The sequence below is a fragment of the Alosa alosa genome, chromosome 6 (assembly GCF_017589495.1).
Source record: "Alosa alosa isolate M-15738 ecotype Scorff River chromosome 6, AALO_Geno_1.1, whole genome shotgun sequence".
Classification (NCBI taxonomy): Eukaryota; Metazoa; Chordata; class Actinopteri; order Clupeiformes; family Clupeidae; genus Alosa; species Alosa alosa.
The window spans coordinates 17461400-17479369 of record NC_063194.1 but is presented as its reverse complement, the minus strand read 5'-3'; the positions used below and the strand labels follow the sequence as shown (position 1 = coordinate 17479369).

Sequence of the window (17970 nt, the reverse complement as noted above, 5' to 3'; positions counted from 1 at the left end):
AATGAGACATGCAGGCTATGACAGCCCTAGCACACACTTAGCAACGCAACACCCAAAATACATCATCCTCATCACAATCATCACGCAACAGCCTAGTGTGAGGGAGATGCTTGCACTGAGCGATGGACTCTGGCAGTTGCGGCGATTTCTGTGGCTCCGGGAGGTTTTTTTGCATCCTGACACCCACTAAACGCAGAGGGGAACACCACACACACACACACACACACACACACACACACACGATCACATGTGGCCAGCTACTAAAGGGTGCATCCCATGTCCAGTGAGTCACTCTGACTCATAAAATGTGTGTGTACCAGCGTGTGTGTGTGTGTGTGTGTGTGTGTGTGTGTGTGTGTGTGTGTGTGTGTGTGTGTGTGAGAGAGAGAGACAGAGAGAAATAAATGGAGGGGGGATGGGACAGCTAACGATCTTCACAGCTCATGAGTTGGACATGATCTAGCTGTACCCATCTGCCATTCCAATGAGGGGACAGAGCGGGTTCAGGTGCTGTGTGTGTGTGTTTGTGTACGCAAGAAACTAGAGGGAAGCAGTCAGCTGCCAGGCATGCCTCACACAGTGACTGAGTGGGGAAAGAGTCCTAAAATGGTAGTATCTCAGTCACAGAGGCAAGCGGAGTGTGTGTGTGTGTGTGTGTGTGTGTGTGTGTGTGTGTGTGTGTGTGTGTGTGTGTGTGTGTGAGAGCGTGGGTGTGCATGCGAGAGGGTAAGGGGCATTTAAACAACCCAAAGCAATGAGTTTGCATAAACAGCACATCTCTATGCGCAACATCATTATGATGTAATTTGTGCTATTCACACTGCACATTTTTAATATACATAAAAATGAATCATAGCAAAATTACTGAAAGAAAAAAAGAAGACAAAAGCCATCAGAGAGGCTCTTCTAATTTAAACATTAATCATGGTATGTAGGCCCACATCCCACCTCAAGTGACAAACACAGGCCACATGACACCAACACTCAGAAGTGCAGTATGCTCAGTGTAGTGTCAAATTTCATGTTCACACTAACAAAAGGATATCTTAAACTAAATACAGGCAGCATAGTGGTATTTTAGTTTCAGTCAGCATTATAGAAACCTAATACATGTAAAGCTAGCCGTCAACAGTTACACCTGCAACTGTATCACCTCCATGCCCACATATGGAGGGTACATAATGACCTGACAACGTTCTTCTAATTCTACACACGAAAAAAAACAAAAAAAAAACAGACGCAAGAAATTAGGACAATTACCTGGGACACCATATGTTTTTCCATGCACCAGGAGAGTGAAGAAAATATATGCGGGACCGTCACAACCCGCTGCAAGCTTTCCTCCAACGCCCGCGTGCCGAGAAGCCCCGCACGTGTAGCGTTCACTAGATGAACAAGCTTTGTTTTTGTTTGCATCCGGAGATGACGCTTGCACGTTGTGCGCACTTCACCGGCTGATGAAGCCTCAGTCACCGATACTGGAGGCTACAGTAAATTATCTGCCGACTTCACACTATCATGACAAAAACATAATTTCGTTTTATAAGGTCTGGTTACAACTGCGCTAATAATTATACAGGAATGGCCAAACCTTTTCGGCTCGTTCTCTCGTGCAGTTGTATAGTGCACTCGTTTGCTTTCCTCTTCTTGTGGACGTCCTGTGTTCCTTACAATTCTCCGCCCTCCCCCTTTTCTCCCTTCCTTCCTCGCCTTGTTGCTTGATAGAATCCAGACGAATATTCACATTTACCCCGCCCCCTACGCCAATCAAAGTGGCCGCCGCTAGGAAACGTGAACCCTAACTGCCAGTCAAGCGTAATGATATCCGCCTCCCATCCCCTTGTAAGGTCTCCCAGGAGCTCCAGCACCGATTCCACGCCACTCCTCTTAAGACAACCAACCAATCAGACTCTCGACAGGATACTCTTAACCCCGTACATCAGAGTAAAGAACTACGGGAATTGGTTAATTCTCAAAAGGCATGCTCTGTCATTGCTATTTGAAACAAGCTTGCATTGCCCCTCTTCAAACAGCTGCATACAAGAGTTTGTTATTCTTAGGACATTTTCTGTATTCAAGAGTGTTAACTGTAAATAGAGTTTTTAACATCAGCAACAAACACAAGTGTCCAATACAACTACTCACCCCACAGGCAATGGTAGACAGAATTGCATTATGAATAATTCAAAAAGAAAAAGGGAAAATGTTGACCGAGATATTGAAATGGGCACAGATACAGATGCATTCAGGCCAACAAACTCAAATGAAAGTTCATCTCGTTGTGCACGTTAATGCATCACACTGACCAGTGATCTGTGCATTTTAACTTTGTGGGTAGAGGGGAAAATCTGAATAAGTGCACACTGGCTCAGAAAACACGCACAGGCAGCCCCACCTGAGCCTACAGCAGACAAACTCTTCTATCTCTTTGTGTGTGTGTGTGTTCTGGCCTGCTGAAAAGAAGACCATGCAGCTAGTAGTCGCTCCCACACCTGAAGGCATGCACTTGGGTGGGGCTGTGCCACGAATGTACGACCAGAGCTCAGTTAAGCCTCTACTTGGGTTTCTTTAAGAGGACAAGTATGGAAAATTCATCTCATCTTGTGGTTGATTATTAACAACTGTTATGATACAACATTGTTTTCCCCCCTAGAGAGTCTTCTTTTGACCGCTAAATACATATACGTATCTTGCAACCCTTAAACCCCTCCACACACACACAGATAAGGAGGGCCCTTCTTGACCCTCCCTGAACCCTTCCCCCTTTGCACTTTCTATCTCACACTCAGGTAATGGGGTATGTGTGTGTGTGTGTGTGTGTGTGTGTGTGTGTGTGTGTGTGTGTGTGTGTGTGTGGCAGTGAGTATGTATGGGTGGGGTGATGGGGAGGGGTCACCTTTAAAATACATTCACGCTTTCCAATCTCTCCTCTCTTTTCAACCCCCACAGCCATTTGCTGCTGCACTTAAAAAAAGAGGGGGCTTACAGAGACAAACACACACACACTCGTTTAGATAACAGCTGCTTGAGGAAGGGGAGAGTGGAGAGGCAACTGGCGCAGGGGCACAGACAGAGCAGGAAGGCTTCATAGTCAGAGCGCCCCATCTCCTCAGAAGAGAATACAAATAAAAGCTGAAGAAAAAAACAACAGTACTGACATTCAACGGCAAAAATATTGCAGACTGCAAAAATAAAATAGGCTGAACGTCTGAAATCACATTATTGACTTGTCCTCCTCACCCTTACAAACCCGCCCACCCACCATTTCCCATGGGTCAATTCACCAATGTGTGAGGTGGGGGGGAAAAGATGAACAACTGTTTCTGGGCACCTGTCCCTCTCATTCAGGGGCAGAAAGGAGGGGCAACAGACTGCTAAAAGACAGCTGGGGCAACAACAAAGAATATCTTTACGTACCAGCCACCCCCACCACACACACACACACACACACACTGCAGCCAGCACAGACTGTCTACGTGGGGGCCAACAGCACTTTCAGAGAATACAAAGGGAGGGAAAAGGATAGAAGAAATCAAGGGCAATGGTGGGCCCTTCAGGGCTCCAAAAGCTTTTTGTGGCCTTCAGAACAAGTCAGGACATGGATGGTTATTACAGACCATCGTCTCCCCATCGCTGGAGGTGCACGCATTTAGCTTCTACACTCCACAAGCTGCAGCTAAAGTAAAACAAATAGTGCACAAGTAGATAGCGTAATGATTAAAGCAGGGTTTCAGACGCAAAAGACCAATGAGGCTATGTTCATGTTTTCATAAGAAGAAAGCAATCAAGGCCAACTGAAACACAGCTTCAGAGCTAAAGGCCTGGTGCACGAAATGCAGCTGGCTTGTGTCTTGAACAGCTTAATTTGCATACAACTCAACACTACCATCTCTACATCAAAGCTAGATTGTGCAATCTTGAAAAACTATTTTTGGTGCAATTGATCATTTTTGCTAATGATAGCATGTCTTCCAGACTCACAATAATAATCCAGCCTAATAGTGAGGTGGCAGATATATGGTGGTCTCAAATAAACCTAAAAATAGACAATGTCAAATTATGGAAAAACTTGTGGTCTGGAAGCAGTTTAACTCTCTGACAACAAAAATGGCTCCTGTCATTGGTCATCATCAAATTGAGATGGAAACCTAAGCGTTGTGCTCACATGGGAAAAAGATTCAAACTCACCGACAACAGTGAAGGATAGTACAGTCCCATCATTGTCTACCATAAGCCAGAGGTCCACACAATATTGCCCTTGTCTTCTCCCCTGCAAGTTGGATGTGCTTGTGTTCAATGGAGTCCACCTTCTAGTGGTGGCAAATTCAAATTCAAGCTCCTTCTTTCACTCTCCTTCCCTCAAATTTGCCCTGTCAAGCTGGGGTTCCCCTCATTTCCCTCAGAGAGTACACTTGTTTAGATGGCAGTCACCATAGACTTCCCCTCCCTCCCTTCCACATTCTGTGTCCTTGTCCCTCTTTCTTCCAGACTCAGTCAACTCCTCGGTTTCTGTACAACTCCAGTCCTGCTGCCTTTTTTCCCCCCTTTGCTCTACGTTTCTCTACCCACCTCCAAATTTGCCGGCCCACCTTTAATCCTTCCTCCCTCCGCTTCACCACACCTCTCTTCCTCCCTCAGTGAGCCGCCATGGTCTACCCTTCTCTCTCCCCTTTTCTTGTCTTCCCTCTCTCCGCCTCTCTTTCTCTCTCTCTCAACAGAACAACTTCTTGATTTGCTGTACTAAACACAGTTTCTCCCCATTTCGATCACTCTCTCCTTTCCTCTCTCTTCACAACATATTCTCTCTGCATACCTCTCTCCATAACACTCTCTCTCTCGCTCTGCATGTGTGTGAGGGAGAGAAAGAGGATTGAGGGGCTGTGCAGTAGTCTTGGGAGAGAGGATGCTTGGCTCGCTGCTGGCGGTAACACAACCCTCTGCATTGCAGCTTTTTTTGATCATTTATTTATTGGATGGCAGCAGCTCATCGGGGCCCTGCTCACTCTGGAAGCCCCTCAGCTCCCCACCACACACACACTTTCACCATCTTTCTCTCTCCTCCCATTTTTATTCTCTCTCCCTCCATCTCTCGCTCGCTCCTCATCTCTCTCTCTCACACTTATCACTCCCCCTCACAAACCATCTCTGCATCTTCTCTGTTCTTATGCTTCACATCTTTCCCACCGTCACACAGTCAGGTCCTCTTCCAAAAGGTGCAACTTTACATGCTTGCTGCTTTGCAATGCACCTTCAAAACTCTCTGTAATAAACCAGAGCCAATGGGGAAAGAGAGAGAGAGATAGATAGAGGTGAGTATGAGTGGCAAAGACAGGCAAGAATATGAAAAGCCATCACATCAGGATGTGACAGGCGCGAGGTAGGATAGAGAGAGAGAGAGAGATGAGATATTGTGACAGAGTTGGGGCGGTGTGCACAGACAGACAGAGAGAGAGAGAGAGAGAGAGAGCCAAAGGCCCAACGTTATGCAGAGAGAAGAGGAGATTAGGACTGCAGCCCTGCTTTACCCAGCCCTATGTTTCACCCACAGTGGTAACTAAGAGCCCCCCTCTACAACGGCAGAGGGATGAACTGGCCAGTCAACCCCCAGCATGGATGCAGCCCAGAGATAACGGGTATGGAGATAAAGGGATAAAGGGTGGGGGGGGATTAGTATGTAAGCAAGGAGGGATGAGTGGATGAATAGAGGATGATCTGTGGATTATCAACACAAGCTGAAGATAGATACACACACATTTACTGTCCTGCCATTAAAACACATATGCTCATACTAAACAAAGACCACCTCTGGCGATGACACATGTGCGCACACAGACACACACACAGATAAAAACAAGGGTCAAACTCTAAACTCTGCTTTTTACCCAGTCGCACTGATTAACACAAGCCACTTGCACGGTTAGGCGCTCTCAACCAGCCCCAGGGACGCACACCCACATGTCCACCTCACATACCTTTGAACGCAACCTAGTTTGCAATTGTATTAACTGGTTTCTGTGAGACATAAGGAATGTGTGGCAGCTGTCCAAAAATGGGAAATACTAAACTAGTTGGATAAAAATCAACCCTAAAAAAAAACAGATATTATTCTCACTTTGCAAGCTATGCAATATGATATACGTACGTAGACATTTGCGAGGGATACATATATATACACGATATATGTACATACACATTGCAAAGGAAGGCTGTATTGTCAATCTACAGAGTTTATTTCTAACTTACCTACAGACACATCTATTTGGTTTTGGAGGAATAAATCTATGGTGAAATGTGTCTGCAGCAAGCTGCAACTTGGAATATTTTAGCCCCGAAGGCTTGCGAGCGCTGTGCAGATAAGTGCAGGCAGGCAAGCACACGCGCGCGCACACAGAGAAACACGCACACAAATGATGACCCTGTTAGTTAGACAAACACACAGACTCCACATGAGCCATTGTGATTGGTCACCCATTACAGCAAAACACTGAGTAACACTCCACTCACACTTAAAATATTGGAATTAAACTGCTAGCACCCATAACAACAAAAAAAAAAAAGCTTTTGATGCATAATGTGTTAAGAGATTGTGCATGAACACGGAGTCATACATGGTACTAGTAAGAGATTGTATTTTTGCAAACAACCACAGTATGTACACTTTCTGTGAAGCATTTCCCTACCGGACACGTCTGATTTTTTCCCCTTTTTCCTTCCCTCTTCCTCAGCTTCTCTTTCCTCTTATCCTCCCACCCACCCCTCCCCCTCTCGCCTCATCCCTTCTCCCCCCTTTCTCTGCAGCGAGTTACATTCCCAAGAAAGGAGATGGAAGAGTGGAGGGGCGGGAGAGGTAGACGGGGGGGGTTGGGGGAGGCAGGCGGGGGGTTGAGGACGGAGATAAAGTTCTTGAAATCAATCATGTCGAAGAGTGAGTGGTCGTCTGCGGTCCAACACCCCCCTCCTGTGGCACTCCTGCACTGCTGCACACTCCGAGCCTCCACGTGGAGATAACACCACACACACGCACAGTGTGCATGTATGTGTATGTCTGTGAGAGAGAGAGAAAGCGAATATGTGTCTTTCAGGAGAGGGAGGGAGGGAGAGAGAGAGAGAGAGAGAGAGAGAGAGAGAGAGAGAGGGAGGGAGGGAGGGAGAGAGGAGGGAGAGGGAGAGGGAGAGAGAGAGGAGAGAGAGGGAGAGAGAGAGAGAGAGAGAGAGAGAGAGAGAGAGAGAGAGAGAGAGAGAGAGAGAGAGAGTGTGTGTGTGTGTTTGTGTGTGCAGAGCTAGAGATAAGACTGACAGTAGCTGTGCCTTCTCTCATCCCCTGAGCGCTTATTACAAAAGACATTCTGTGGAGAAGCAGGGAGAGGAGTCTGGGTTGGGGGGCAGGGTGCAGAGGCAAGCAGAGGGGGGTCTGGGGATCTGGAGAGTTATGATTTAAGCTCAGTGCTTGGACTGGCGGAGAGGCGAAGGGAAAGGGATAAAGACGGAAGCGGGGGTATCAGGAGGTACAGAACACCTCTGGTGGAAAAGAGCTCCTAGTCAGCACTCTGCTGTCCCCGAGTACGAGCGACGAGATCTGTGTGTAACACAACACACGCACTGCATGGGTAAGCACGTCAGCCTACCTGGACCAGAGGGGGTTTAATCATGGAAACCATAGGTCAAATTCTCATTATTCACAGAGAGCAGGGGTGTGTGTGTGTGTGTGTGTGGGGTTATAGGGAGTAGTCTGGTGTGTTTAAATGATGCTTGTGATAAATTATGTTTGTTTTGCCGATGACAACCACCTTGAAATCGCTTGCCACCTCCTCAACCCTCCCCCTTGACAATGACATCGCCTCAAATGTCTTGGGGAAGAAGAAGAAAAACAAAACTGGCCCCCCTTGCCCCAGCGCGAGCATCAGAGCACATCAAAGGACTGGGCCATGAGGGGAAGCAAAAACTTTCCAACACTCCCAGAGACTCCCAGTGAGCTAGACAGGGGGCTTTCACACAAGCAGGAGTTGGTGTGTGATACACACGAGCACCTCCACCACCAAGTCCAAGTGTGGGTTAACAAAAACTGTGCCCTCTCCCTCATTCTGGTTTCAGGCACACCGAGTAGCTGGTAAAATAGGTCATTGGCAGAGCAAAAGATAACCGCTCTCTCAAGCCCACCAGCTGAGGTGAAAGGGAAACGGTGCTGTTCTGTGGCCGGGAAATTGTGTTGGTAATTGGTCTGTAATTACTTTAAATTAAATTATCATCACCCCCTATCATTTCTCCAGGCTTTGTGCTGGGTGCAAAAAGAACACGGAGGAGACATTAAGCAGCGTGGGGGTGACGCACACATTTGTCCCCACAACGCTGGTGTTATGATACAAAGAAAGCAATCGATCCACAACCCATCCACTGCCAACACATGGACCCTTTGTAGAGTCTGCTGGCAAAAAAGAATTTAAAATTAAAACTGGGCTCACAAATGAAGCTCAGGCCTTTCCAATCAAAATGAAAAACAGCACTTCCTAAGGCTCAGGAGACAGCGCGATTACAAGGCAGGGCGGCTAAACTTTGCCTCCATTTTACTTCTGCATGAGAGACAGAGAAGGATAGATACAGGGAGACAGAGTGAGAGGGAGAGTGAGAGTGAGAGTGAGAGAGAGAGAGAGAGAGAGAGAGAGAGAGAGAGAGAGAGAGAGATGGAGAGAGAGAAAAAAAGAAAGAAAGAAAGAAAGAAAGAAAAAAAAAAGAGAGAGGCAGAAAGAAAGAAAGAAAGAAAGAAAAGAAAGAAAGAAAGAAAAGAGAGAGAGGCAGAAAGAAAGAGAGGCAGAATGCTAGAATGCTATGATTCTAGACTCTGCTAGAATCATTTCAAACTCAATGCAGGAAAATAAATTAAATGTACAGATGTTGCGGAGCAGCCAGATCCCCCCACCCTCCCTTCCCCAACTGCCTCTGCGTCTCTCTTCACTAGGTGGAGAAGTCAAAGCGGAAAAAGAACCAGCCATATTTGGGAGGGGATTACAACAGCCCTTTTTTTCCTCTTCTTCTGGCAGCATACCCGTCTCCAGCTCATGAGCAGAGCTGTCATTAGGACAACATCAGGAGAACTCGGGAGAGAAAAGCTGCCCGACTACTCGCTTTCCCTTAATCATACCTCAGGCTTACATTACTACTAAAGCCAACATAATTCTGTGTATCCGGTAGGCTTTATAATAATACAGTGAAAAAGGTATGCAGACTATGTAACACTTTATTACATGTATTTGGAATGCATGTGAAAACATAACTGCCTTTTCATCTCAATCTTGAAGAGATTTGACTCCACCAACATGGCTGCTGTAAGAGGAACATTCCATATGACACAGTCCCCTCCACTTATTTGATTTGGACTGGCAAACAGCCTAGTCGCGCAATATTTTTTTCCACCAGCCAATCATGACAGCTATGAGACGGCTGCCATGGCGACAAGCAGGGTAGAGCCGCAGCGGCTGTAGGCAGTCTGCCGGAGAGGCAAAACTGCTGCACTAACCGTATGAAATGGACACGCTGCATCCTCCCCGGACTGACCGACCGCATGATCCAGAGCTGAAGAGAGAGACAGCCTAAAGGGGGAGGGGTGACGCGCGCGCGAGAGAGAGAGAGAGAGAAATGGATTCCAAGGCTCAGTAGAAGGGAGATGAAGGAGAGAGGGAGGGAATGAGATCACTGAGAGCAGGAGGCATCAGAAGAGTAATGGAGGGTTTATGCTTCATCAGAACCTGCCTTGCAATGGCGCTCAATTGACCCGGCTCTCCCAGGCTCTACAGAAGTTGCGCATTCATGCCTTATCAGAACATGAGCTTAAGTCATCTAGGACCTTCGGATATTACTTTCCAAAGTGACACTGCAGCCCACATTAAAAGGGCCTCTCTGATGGTAAAATTGCAAACGAGGTCCTTTTAAAATCGGTTTTATGGAACACAGTTTCAGACACTGGTCCTTGGAAATAACAACCACCAGGACTTAAAGAGTGTGGAAAACGTCATTCATCATTCTCAGGCAATGTGCTCAGCGTTTTACTGGCCAGTGTTGTGCAACTAAGACACACAAGCTTGCTGCTTTCCAATTCACAACCCTCTTGCACCTCAACCCAATGGCTGCAGAGACCCGTTGAGGTTTGGGACTGGTTCTGGTTCTGAGGGTGAAGGAGTCCGCGCTCTCTCTCTGAGAGGACGGCAGTGGAGGCGTTTGGACGCCCGGCGCATGTTTTAAATCAGCCCAGAGAGTGGGGGGTGATGACCGCAAGAGGAGAAAAGAGACGGAGAGACACTGCACTCCACTCTATATCCATTACTTACCCTCAGCTCCCTCTGCTCGACTCTGCTCTGCTCTCCTCTCCTCTCCTTCTCTCTCAATCACTTTCTCTCTCTCTCTCTCTCTCCTCCAGTCCCAAACAGCCCTCTCTTTGTCTCCCCCTCCACACTTCCTGTTTCATCTGGAACCAATTTCCCCCTCGTGCCTCGTCCCCTGGGGGGAACGCTCTCCTCGGAGCGCCCCATGAAAAGCAGCGAAGCCGGCGAGTAGACCCTGAAAAAAAATTCAGCAACCAGCAGGACACAAGCTACACTCCTTCACTCACACACAGGCCAGTTAATGGGTGCCCTATGCAGGAGATGAGACACACTGTATCCATGCTGAAAAGGAGGCCGTAACTCCATAAAAAGCCTCAAGGCCAAATCGCATGGCAGCAGAACATCAATAACCTCTCCAATGAATGCTGCATGAGTGGGACCATTCTAAACTAAGCCTAGTACATACAGCAGCACACAGGGAACAAAATAATGTCCGCTCTGCTGTAGACGAAAGAGAAGAAGCATAAATGAAGAAGGCGAAAAAGAATGAGAAAAGACTAAGAAACAGGTACAGACAAAGAAGAAAAAAAAAAAAAAAAAAAACAGGCAAAGAGGAGAGCGGGAAGAGAGTGGAGGATTCTGTGCGTCTGAGACCAGGAGGCCAACTGAAAGAATTTGGGAACATCTGGAATCAATCTGTCAAGGGGAGGGGGTTGGGTTGGGTGAGGGAATGGGGGATGGAAGCAGAAGAAAGAAAAACAGAGCGAGACAACGAAAAGAAAAAGGAGGTGTGACAGGGGAAGGGTGAGAGAGAAAAGGATAGAGAGAAGACAAAGCAGAGAAGTTAACTTACAGTTTTAGGAGGAGGAAGAGAGAGAAAAAACGAGACTTAGAAATGGAGACAATGAGTCACTCTCGAAGAATGTCATGTGACTTATATTTCCTTAAGGGGTGGGCTAATCGGGGTCTGAACCTGACACCCTGTCTGCAAACACATAGGCGCACACAGGCAACCCCTCCAACAAACAGAAGACACACCAACCCCTTGAAGACGCACACTCTGAAGCATGCAGTTACAAAAACACATTAGCATTACAGACATTTACACAGCACACCAGTACAGTACAGAGTTAACATGTACTTACACATCCAGACAGATATAACCCCTGCCCCCCCTCCCTCCCTCCCTCCCTCCACACACACACGGCTGCGGACCATATGGCTCCCTTGGATCAGGTATACATTACTTGGGGTTCTCCTGCTGTCCCTCCCCCCACAAATTCATTTTCAACAGCAGAAAAAAGCATGGCTTCTCTCCTTACACATGCGCGCACACACACACGCGCAAACACACACACAAACACACAACACACACACACACACACACACACACACACACACACGCGTGCCAGGGTGTCAACCTTATTGCCATCAGGGCCACACGCAGTAACTCAGCCCCTGGGCAGAGGCGGCTGACTCTCAACTACAAACATACACAGGGTTACTCTGAGCGCTCGGCAAAAAAAGGGCGTTGCTCTGTTTATTTTTTTTCCCCTCTCCCCCACTTTCTATTTCAGGAAAAGTAAAGAAGAATGTGAGCACAGAACGAACACATGAATGAAATGAGAGAGAGCGAGAGAGAGACAGAGAGAGAGAGAGAGAGAGAGGGGGAGAGGGGGGAGGGAGAAGAGAGAGGGAGAGATAGATAAAATAGGGGCAGAAGGGAAGCAAAAATGACATGAGGTCAACAGATGGTGAGTGAAAGGGGGGGATGGGAAAGAGGGCAAGAATGAATGGATGTACAGACGGATGTAAGGATGGGGGTGGGAGGGGGGAGGGGGCAGGGGAAGCAAAAGTCAGAGGGACTAGACTAGACTGGACGATCCAGCGGAAGTTGACTCGGAGGGACATCCAGAGCAGGAGATGGGAGAGCAAATGACAGTTTGGGGGCAGAGAGGGGAGTGTGTTTGTATGTTTATGAATGTGTGTGTGTGTTTGAATGTGTGTGTGTGTGTTTGATTAAAAGTGGGGGTGGGGCTGGACAGTGACACCGCTATGGTGTAGATTTGTATGTTGGTGTGAGGAGAGGGGCGACAAGAACAAATATTGAGCAACACTTAGGTGGGGACCTCAATCTTATCAAGACAAGTTGAGGGCTAGGGTGACTGCGCTGCCTTGCACTCCAAAGTTCAGTGACAATCATTAAACCAGAGAGAGAGAGAGAGAGAGAGCGAGAGCGAGAGCGAGAGAGAGAGAGAGAGAGCTGACAGAGTTTAAACAAGATACTAGACAGAGAGCTAGTTGTTGTCAAGAGAATGTCATGGTTTGAAAGTCAGAGTTTATCGTGTACTAAGAGCAGGTTAACCCGGCAAGCTATATAGTAGGCCTACCCGTGTCAAAATCCAGAGTGCCCATTTGATTGGCACCACTTACTCTAAGCCACACACACACACACACAACTACTTTCCTGCCTTAAAGCGATCAGTCAGCCTAATGCCCTCTTTTAAATGAGCTTTGATCTCGTTAGCACAACACAAAGCCTCTTTGCTGCCAACGATAGGACAAATCGGCTCTCCAGGACTGAGAGGGACAGCGATATCACAAACAGCACTTCAGTGACTCCCAATGCCCTTACAGCAATGCACACCCAGAGCATCAACAACATACAACAGCACAGTGAAAAAGTGAAAGGGCTAAGAGAAACTGTAAGCCTCTATGTGTGTGTATGTATGTGTGTGTGTGTGTGTGTGTATGTATGTGTGTGTGTGTGTGTGTGTGTGTGTGTGTGCGCGTGTAAGAGAGATGTCACCGGGGGTCTGAAAGGGCGGGGGTCCTATTTGTCACTTGTACATGAAAAAAAATTGGTGATACAGGAGTCAATCAACAATCAGTATATGTGCCCCTGGGCAAGAGGGGGAGTGAAGGGGGAGATTCAAAGGAGGTAGGCCCGGGGGGGGGCAATAGAAAAGGCAAGCAGAGAACAAAGGACAAGACTATTGGGGCTGTGTGGAGAGGGATAGGGACTGTCCCCACTCCCCTTAACTGTCACCAAATATCTCTTTCCAATCCATTAGCATCACTGTCTGAGGTTCTTTGATGAGGCCTTTTGGCTAGCTTTGGTTTGTTTCATTATACAATATTATTTGTGTTGATTTGCCCTTGTCTTTGCCAATGTAACGGTGAATTAAGGTAAAAAAAAAATGAAAATATGAGTTCCTTCCGGGTGACATTGACTCTCTAAAGTGCGGCCACAGCATTTCCCACAAACACCCTCTATTTGTCTCCCATGTGTCCTTTCCTCTGTCCTCAAGTCCCCTCCCTCTTGTTCTCTCCCACACATGCCTCGAGGCGAATTTCCAGCGTGACCTCTTGTGCGAGAGGTGATCGATAATGCTGATTGGCAGAGAGCTTCTGATATGAACCTCCTCGTGTGCGCGTAACCTCCAGCCGTGACCCTTCTCCATCACACCTCGCGCCCCATGCCTACTCTCCTCCCTCACTGGTTTAGTTCGAACAGAGACAGAATTTGGTTATGAGCAGTAGTATGTGACACAATTATGTTTTATTTACCGCATGCGTTACAGTTTTAACCATTGCTTGCATCTCGCTACTCGTCTAATAATTTGGTGTGGGTAAACAATGCTATAGCCAAGACAGGGGATGGTGAAGAGAGTACTAAGGACACGCCAAACCGACCCGTGGCCAATTTGGCCCCGAAGGAGTGTTATACGGCCTGTTCTTTGTGTCTATGTAACGACCCTCCCCCCTTAAATGAATTAGCCAGCTACCAGGCTCGCACACCCCAGAACTCCACCACCGACAACATCGACACCAATGCTGCTTGCATGCGGGCGTTGTTGACAAGGTCTGTGTCGCACGCAATTCTCCAAAAAACAGACGGGGTTTATGCACCAAACATAATTGCCAAAGAGGTGTATTGATATCCACAAATTAAACTGGAGCCCTAGAACGATGCAAAAACGAAATGCTTACTATGTATGTTATTAACGAAGGCAGGAAAAGGACATCCTCGTTATATCTCCTCCAGCTACCGTTAGCATACTGCACCGAGCCTTTATGATAACCATTGTCTGGCTATGACAACATCGCAAACAACATTAATTTAGAAAGACAAAACTACTTCTACCTGCAGAGATTCTCTCGGTGGTAGCATAGTTTCACTTATCTTTATCTATATTAATGATGAATATTCTTTGTTCCAACGCAAACAACGTTTAATGTGAAGTAAGCAATGAGCTGAAAGAACCCACATTTATGAGATACCTCTAGCGCAAGAAGGTGCAATACTGAAGGTCTTATTCCTTACCTGCCCAATGTCACCGACACCCCCGGTCCCGTCTATCCTCGGCCGCTTGCATTCCGCCCCGGCCAGTTCGGTCAAAGCTGCAGCTGTCTGTGCGTCGGGCTCTGGATCTCCACGTTTCATTCCTCGGACCACTGCTGAAGCTCCGGCAGAGTTTGCGAGGGGTCCAGTCGTGGAGTCAATGTCCCTTTCTCGGTCCATCATTCCCCGATTAACGGGTAACATTATTGATGCTACGTCAGTCGACATTAACATTGAACAGCTCTGTCTCCGTTAGCTATCTATTTATACCTTTGCCTCCTTCCCTTGGTTGTACCCTGTTCTAGGATAGGGTCTCGCGCTATGCCTAGAATGTGAGTAACCTTAGTTTCCTCTGCTCAGAAAGATCAAAACTCCTGTTTTACGGAGCCTGGTTAAATTTAGTGACTGCTCCCCAAACGTGCACTATTGGCTAAATAGGGAGCTAAAGATTGGTTACACTTTACTGTCAGGCAAACAATAATGTCATATAAATGTACATTTTAGATGGTTAAGAAGGTAAATCTGTGCCGCCTGACAATACCAAGACACGGACAAAATCGAGAAAAAAATATATAAGCCAACTGGTAAAAATAATAGAGGGGGGGTCAGAGATTGCACTAATGTTGATGGTTGACAGTATCACAGATTGGTTTTAGGCCTGGTAAATTAGCGATATAGTTAGCTAGGCCCTGGCGTAATCAAGGTGGGACTTGCAATAAAAACAACGTGCAAGGAATGCTGCAATTGTCTGAAGGCGTTGTTAAAGGAATCTGAACGTAACCTTAAATAGCGTTATGTCCGTGGGTAGTCCAAACGTCGCTGTTTTTCTGAGCCAAAGCTCAAGTAAAAGTGGGGAGATATTAAGTTACTGACCTTTCTTTTGCCTCAGCTAGCTATCCATTTGGGTAACGTTAACGTTAAGTCTTTGATCTATAAAATAATTATTTATGCTAGCTCAGCTAGTGTTATTGTTTAATCATGGAAAGAGCAGCATGGTCAGGAACATCCTATAAAAACCTCACCACCAACAGCTGACGTTACGTGCGCTATCATATGCTGAAGAACAAGATTGTAAGTGCATATAACGTGTTTCAGCCAGATAACAAACCCGCACAAAGTCCTGAATTCTAAGCTAGCTAATTAGCTATCGCTAGCGTACACATTCCGCTACCTCACAAGGGTTATATTACAATACCTTGTCCAGAAGAAAATGGCTAACGTTAGTCTTTAAAATGCACGTGAATAACAAAATGACGTTAGTCCTTTCTTCGTGATAATCAGTGTCTGTATCCCAACCTGTGTAAATCCCTCGTTAGAATTTCACCTTCTCTCCTTTCTTATCGCCTCCTTTCTCCCCAATCTGTTCGATGTGTTCTGGCGGCGTGTGTCGGCTAGTAAGGAGCACGATTTCCTCTCTACAGTGTCTCCAATTCTCCTCCTTCTTTTCCCCTCCGTGTGGTTGCTCCCTCCTCGTTTCCCCTCCTTCTATCAAGCACAAAAATTTAAGCGGTCTTTGTATTATGGACACACATTAATTGGGCTATGCTTTAGAATATGGACACGTAGAGAGAATCGTAGGCTATAACGTCTCATCTCTGATGCACTAGTTTAGCTATATCGCTTAATTTAAAATCAAAGGACATTTGTCTTGAATATTCATCGTCGTTCATCACAGCTCAATCTGAAACGAAATGTATTTTCAAACTGGTCGTGCTCGCCTTTGAGTGCGATATCTTCGCTGTTCCTTTCCTTGCTTTGAATCGCTTTATAAACAAAGCACAGATTAACTTTCTAGAGTCAGATGGCGGAAAATGTGGATATGGCTAATAATGGGAATGATGGGAGGGGTTAAAAATCACTGCGTAAAATCACTGAAGAGTTGCGAATTTCTCCGCCTTGGCATAACTGATAAAACACCACATATCTAGAGATGCATGGATGAAAAAGTTCGGTGCTACGTAATTGGAATAAACGATGCACCAGACAGCCCGATCAGTTTAGGTATTATAAATATGGTAACATTGTGGCATTATACTCCGATTGGAATGACTTGATATATTTGGTGTTTAAGCGACCCCTGGTGTAGGGATGCGGTAAAACAGGGCATTCTTTTAATAAATCAAGTGTGTCAATCATCTGAAAGAGTATATTTTTTGTGTAGAGCAACAAGTTGCCTCCAGCACCCATTGAACGAGTTTTGTCCGTAGGCCTATATGTAAAAAAAGCACGCTTTGAAAAAAAAAATCATGGTCTATCTGATCATTATTTATAGGCTACTACCTAGGCATTCAAAGCTTACATCAATGTCTGCACTAAATGCTCCAGAACGTCCTGTATGATAAAACAAAGGTCTCAAGTTTCTCATATTAACATTAAGCTATTTAGGCTACTGTGGACATCAAAGTCCCTATAGTCCTATAACCTTTAGCTAGGCTATCCTCTAGCCTGTTTTGTGATATTTAGATACATTGATAGATAGATAGATAGATAGAAAGATAGATAAGTAGATAGATAGATAAGTAGATACCATAACACAACAAACACATACACACATATATCTCATATGCATAAAAAATCACTCACATAAATGTTAATTAAAGAGCATGTGAAGTGATTACAAAGGTCTGATATGGACTGACTATGTGATGCATTGACCATGATAAGGTGCTATGGTAGAGTGTGTGCAATGGTGATAGGGCAAAAGTGAACAGTGCAGTGATTGAACAGTTGTTATTAAATATTAACTATGACTATGAAAAGACAAGAATGTAAATATAATATAATTGATTAACAAACAAAAAATAATAAACTTTAAGAACAATATAACAGGGAATAAGTTATAAGGACAGCAGACAAGTGATATGATGGTAGGGCAGAGAGAGACAGGCTCATGTTGAAAAGTCTATTTCTCTCCTCCCCTTTTGTCTGGCATTGAAAAGTTGGATTGCCCTGGGGACAAAGGACCTCCTCAACCTGCCACTGAACATGCTCCTCTGTTTATTGAGCGTGCTGTGTAGTGGGTGGCGGTCATTGTCTATGATCGCCAGCATTCAACTCATGGTCCGTTTCTCTGCAGTTGTTGTGAGTGACTCCAGCTCAATGCCAACAACAGAGCCAGCTTTCCTTACCAGCCTGTTCAATCGCCCAGCGTCCCTCTTCTTAATGCTGCCTCCCCAGCACACCACAGCATAAAAGAGGACACTGGCAATGACAGACTGGTAAAATATTCAGAGGAGCTTACTGCAGACATTGAATGACCGCAGCCTCCTCAGGAAGTAACGTGACTCATAGTTGTAGCTGAAGTCAGAAGTG

At 46.1% G+C, this 17970-nt stretch overlaps 1 protein-coding gene across 6 annotated transcripts in view; it reads right to left on the bottom strand.

The window, feature by feature from the left end:
- Positions 1–16493, bottom strand: part of LOC125296284 (RNA binding protein fox-1 homolog 2-like) — a 34511-nt gene extending 18018 nt beyond the window's left edge. For 5 of the 6 annotated variants that reach the window (XM_048246106.1, XM_048246107.1, XM_048246103.1 and 2 more), the window contains exon 1: positions 14641–16493. In XM_048246106.1, coding sequence (XP_048102063.1) covers positions 14641–14892 — 252 coding nt within the window. In that variant the 5' untranslated portion in view covers positions 14893–16493. Of the gene's footprint in view, positions 1–1260; positions 1685–14640 lie in introns of those variants that run through there. The other variant, XM_048246108.1, reaches the window with a different exon arrangement.
- Positions 16494–17970: the final 1477 nt, after the last annotated feature.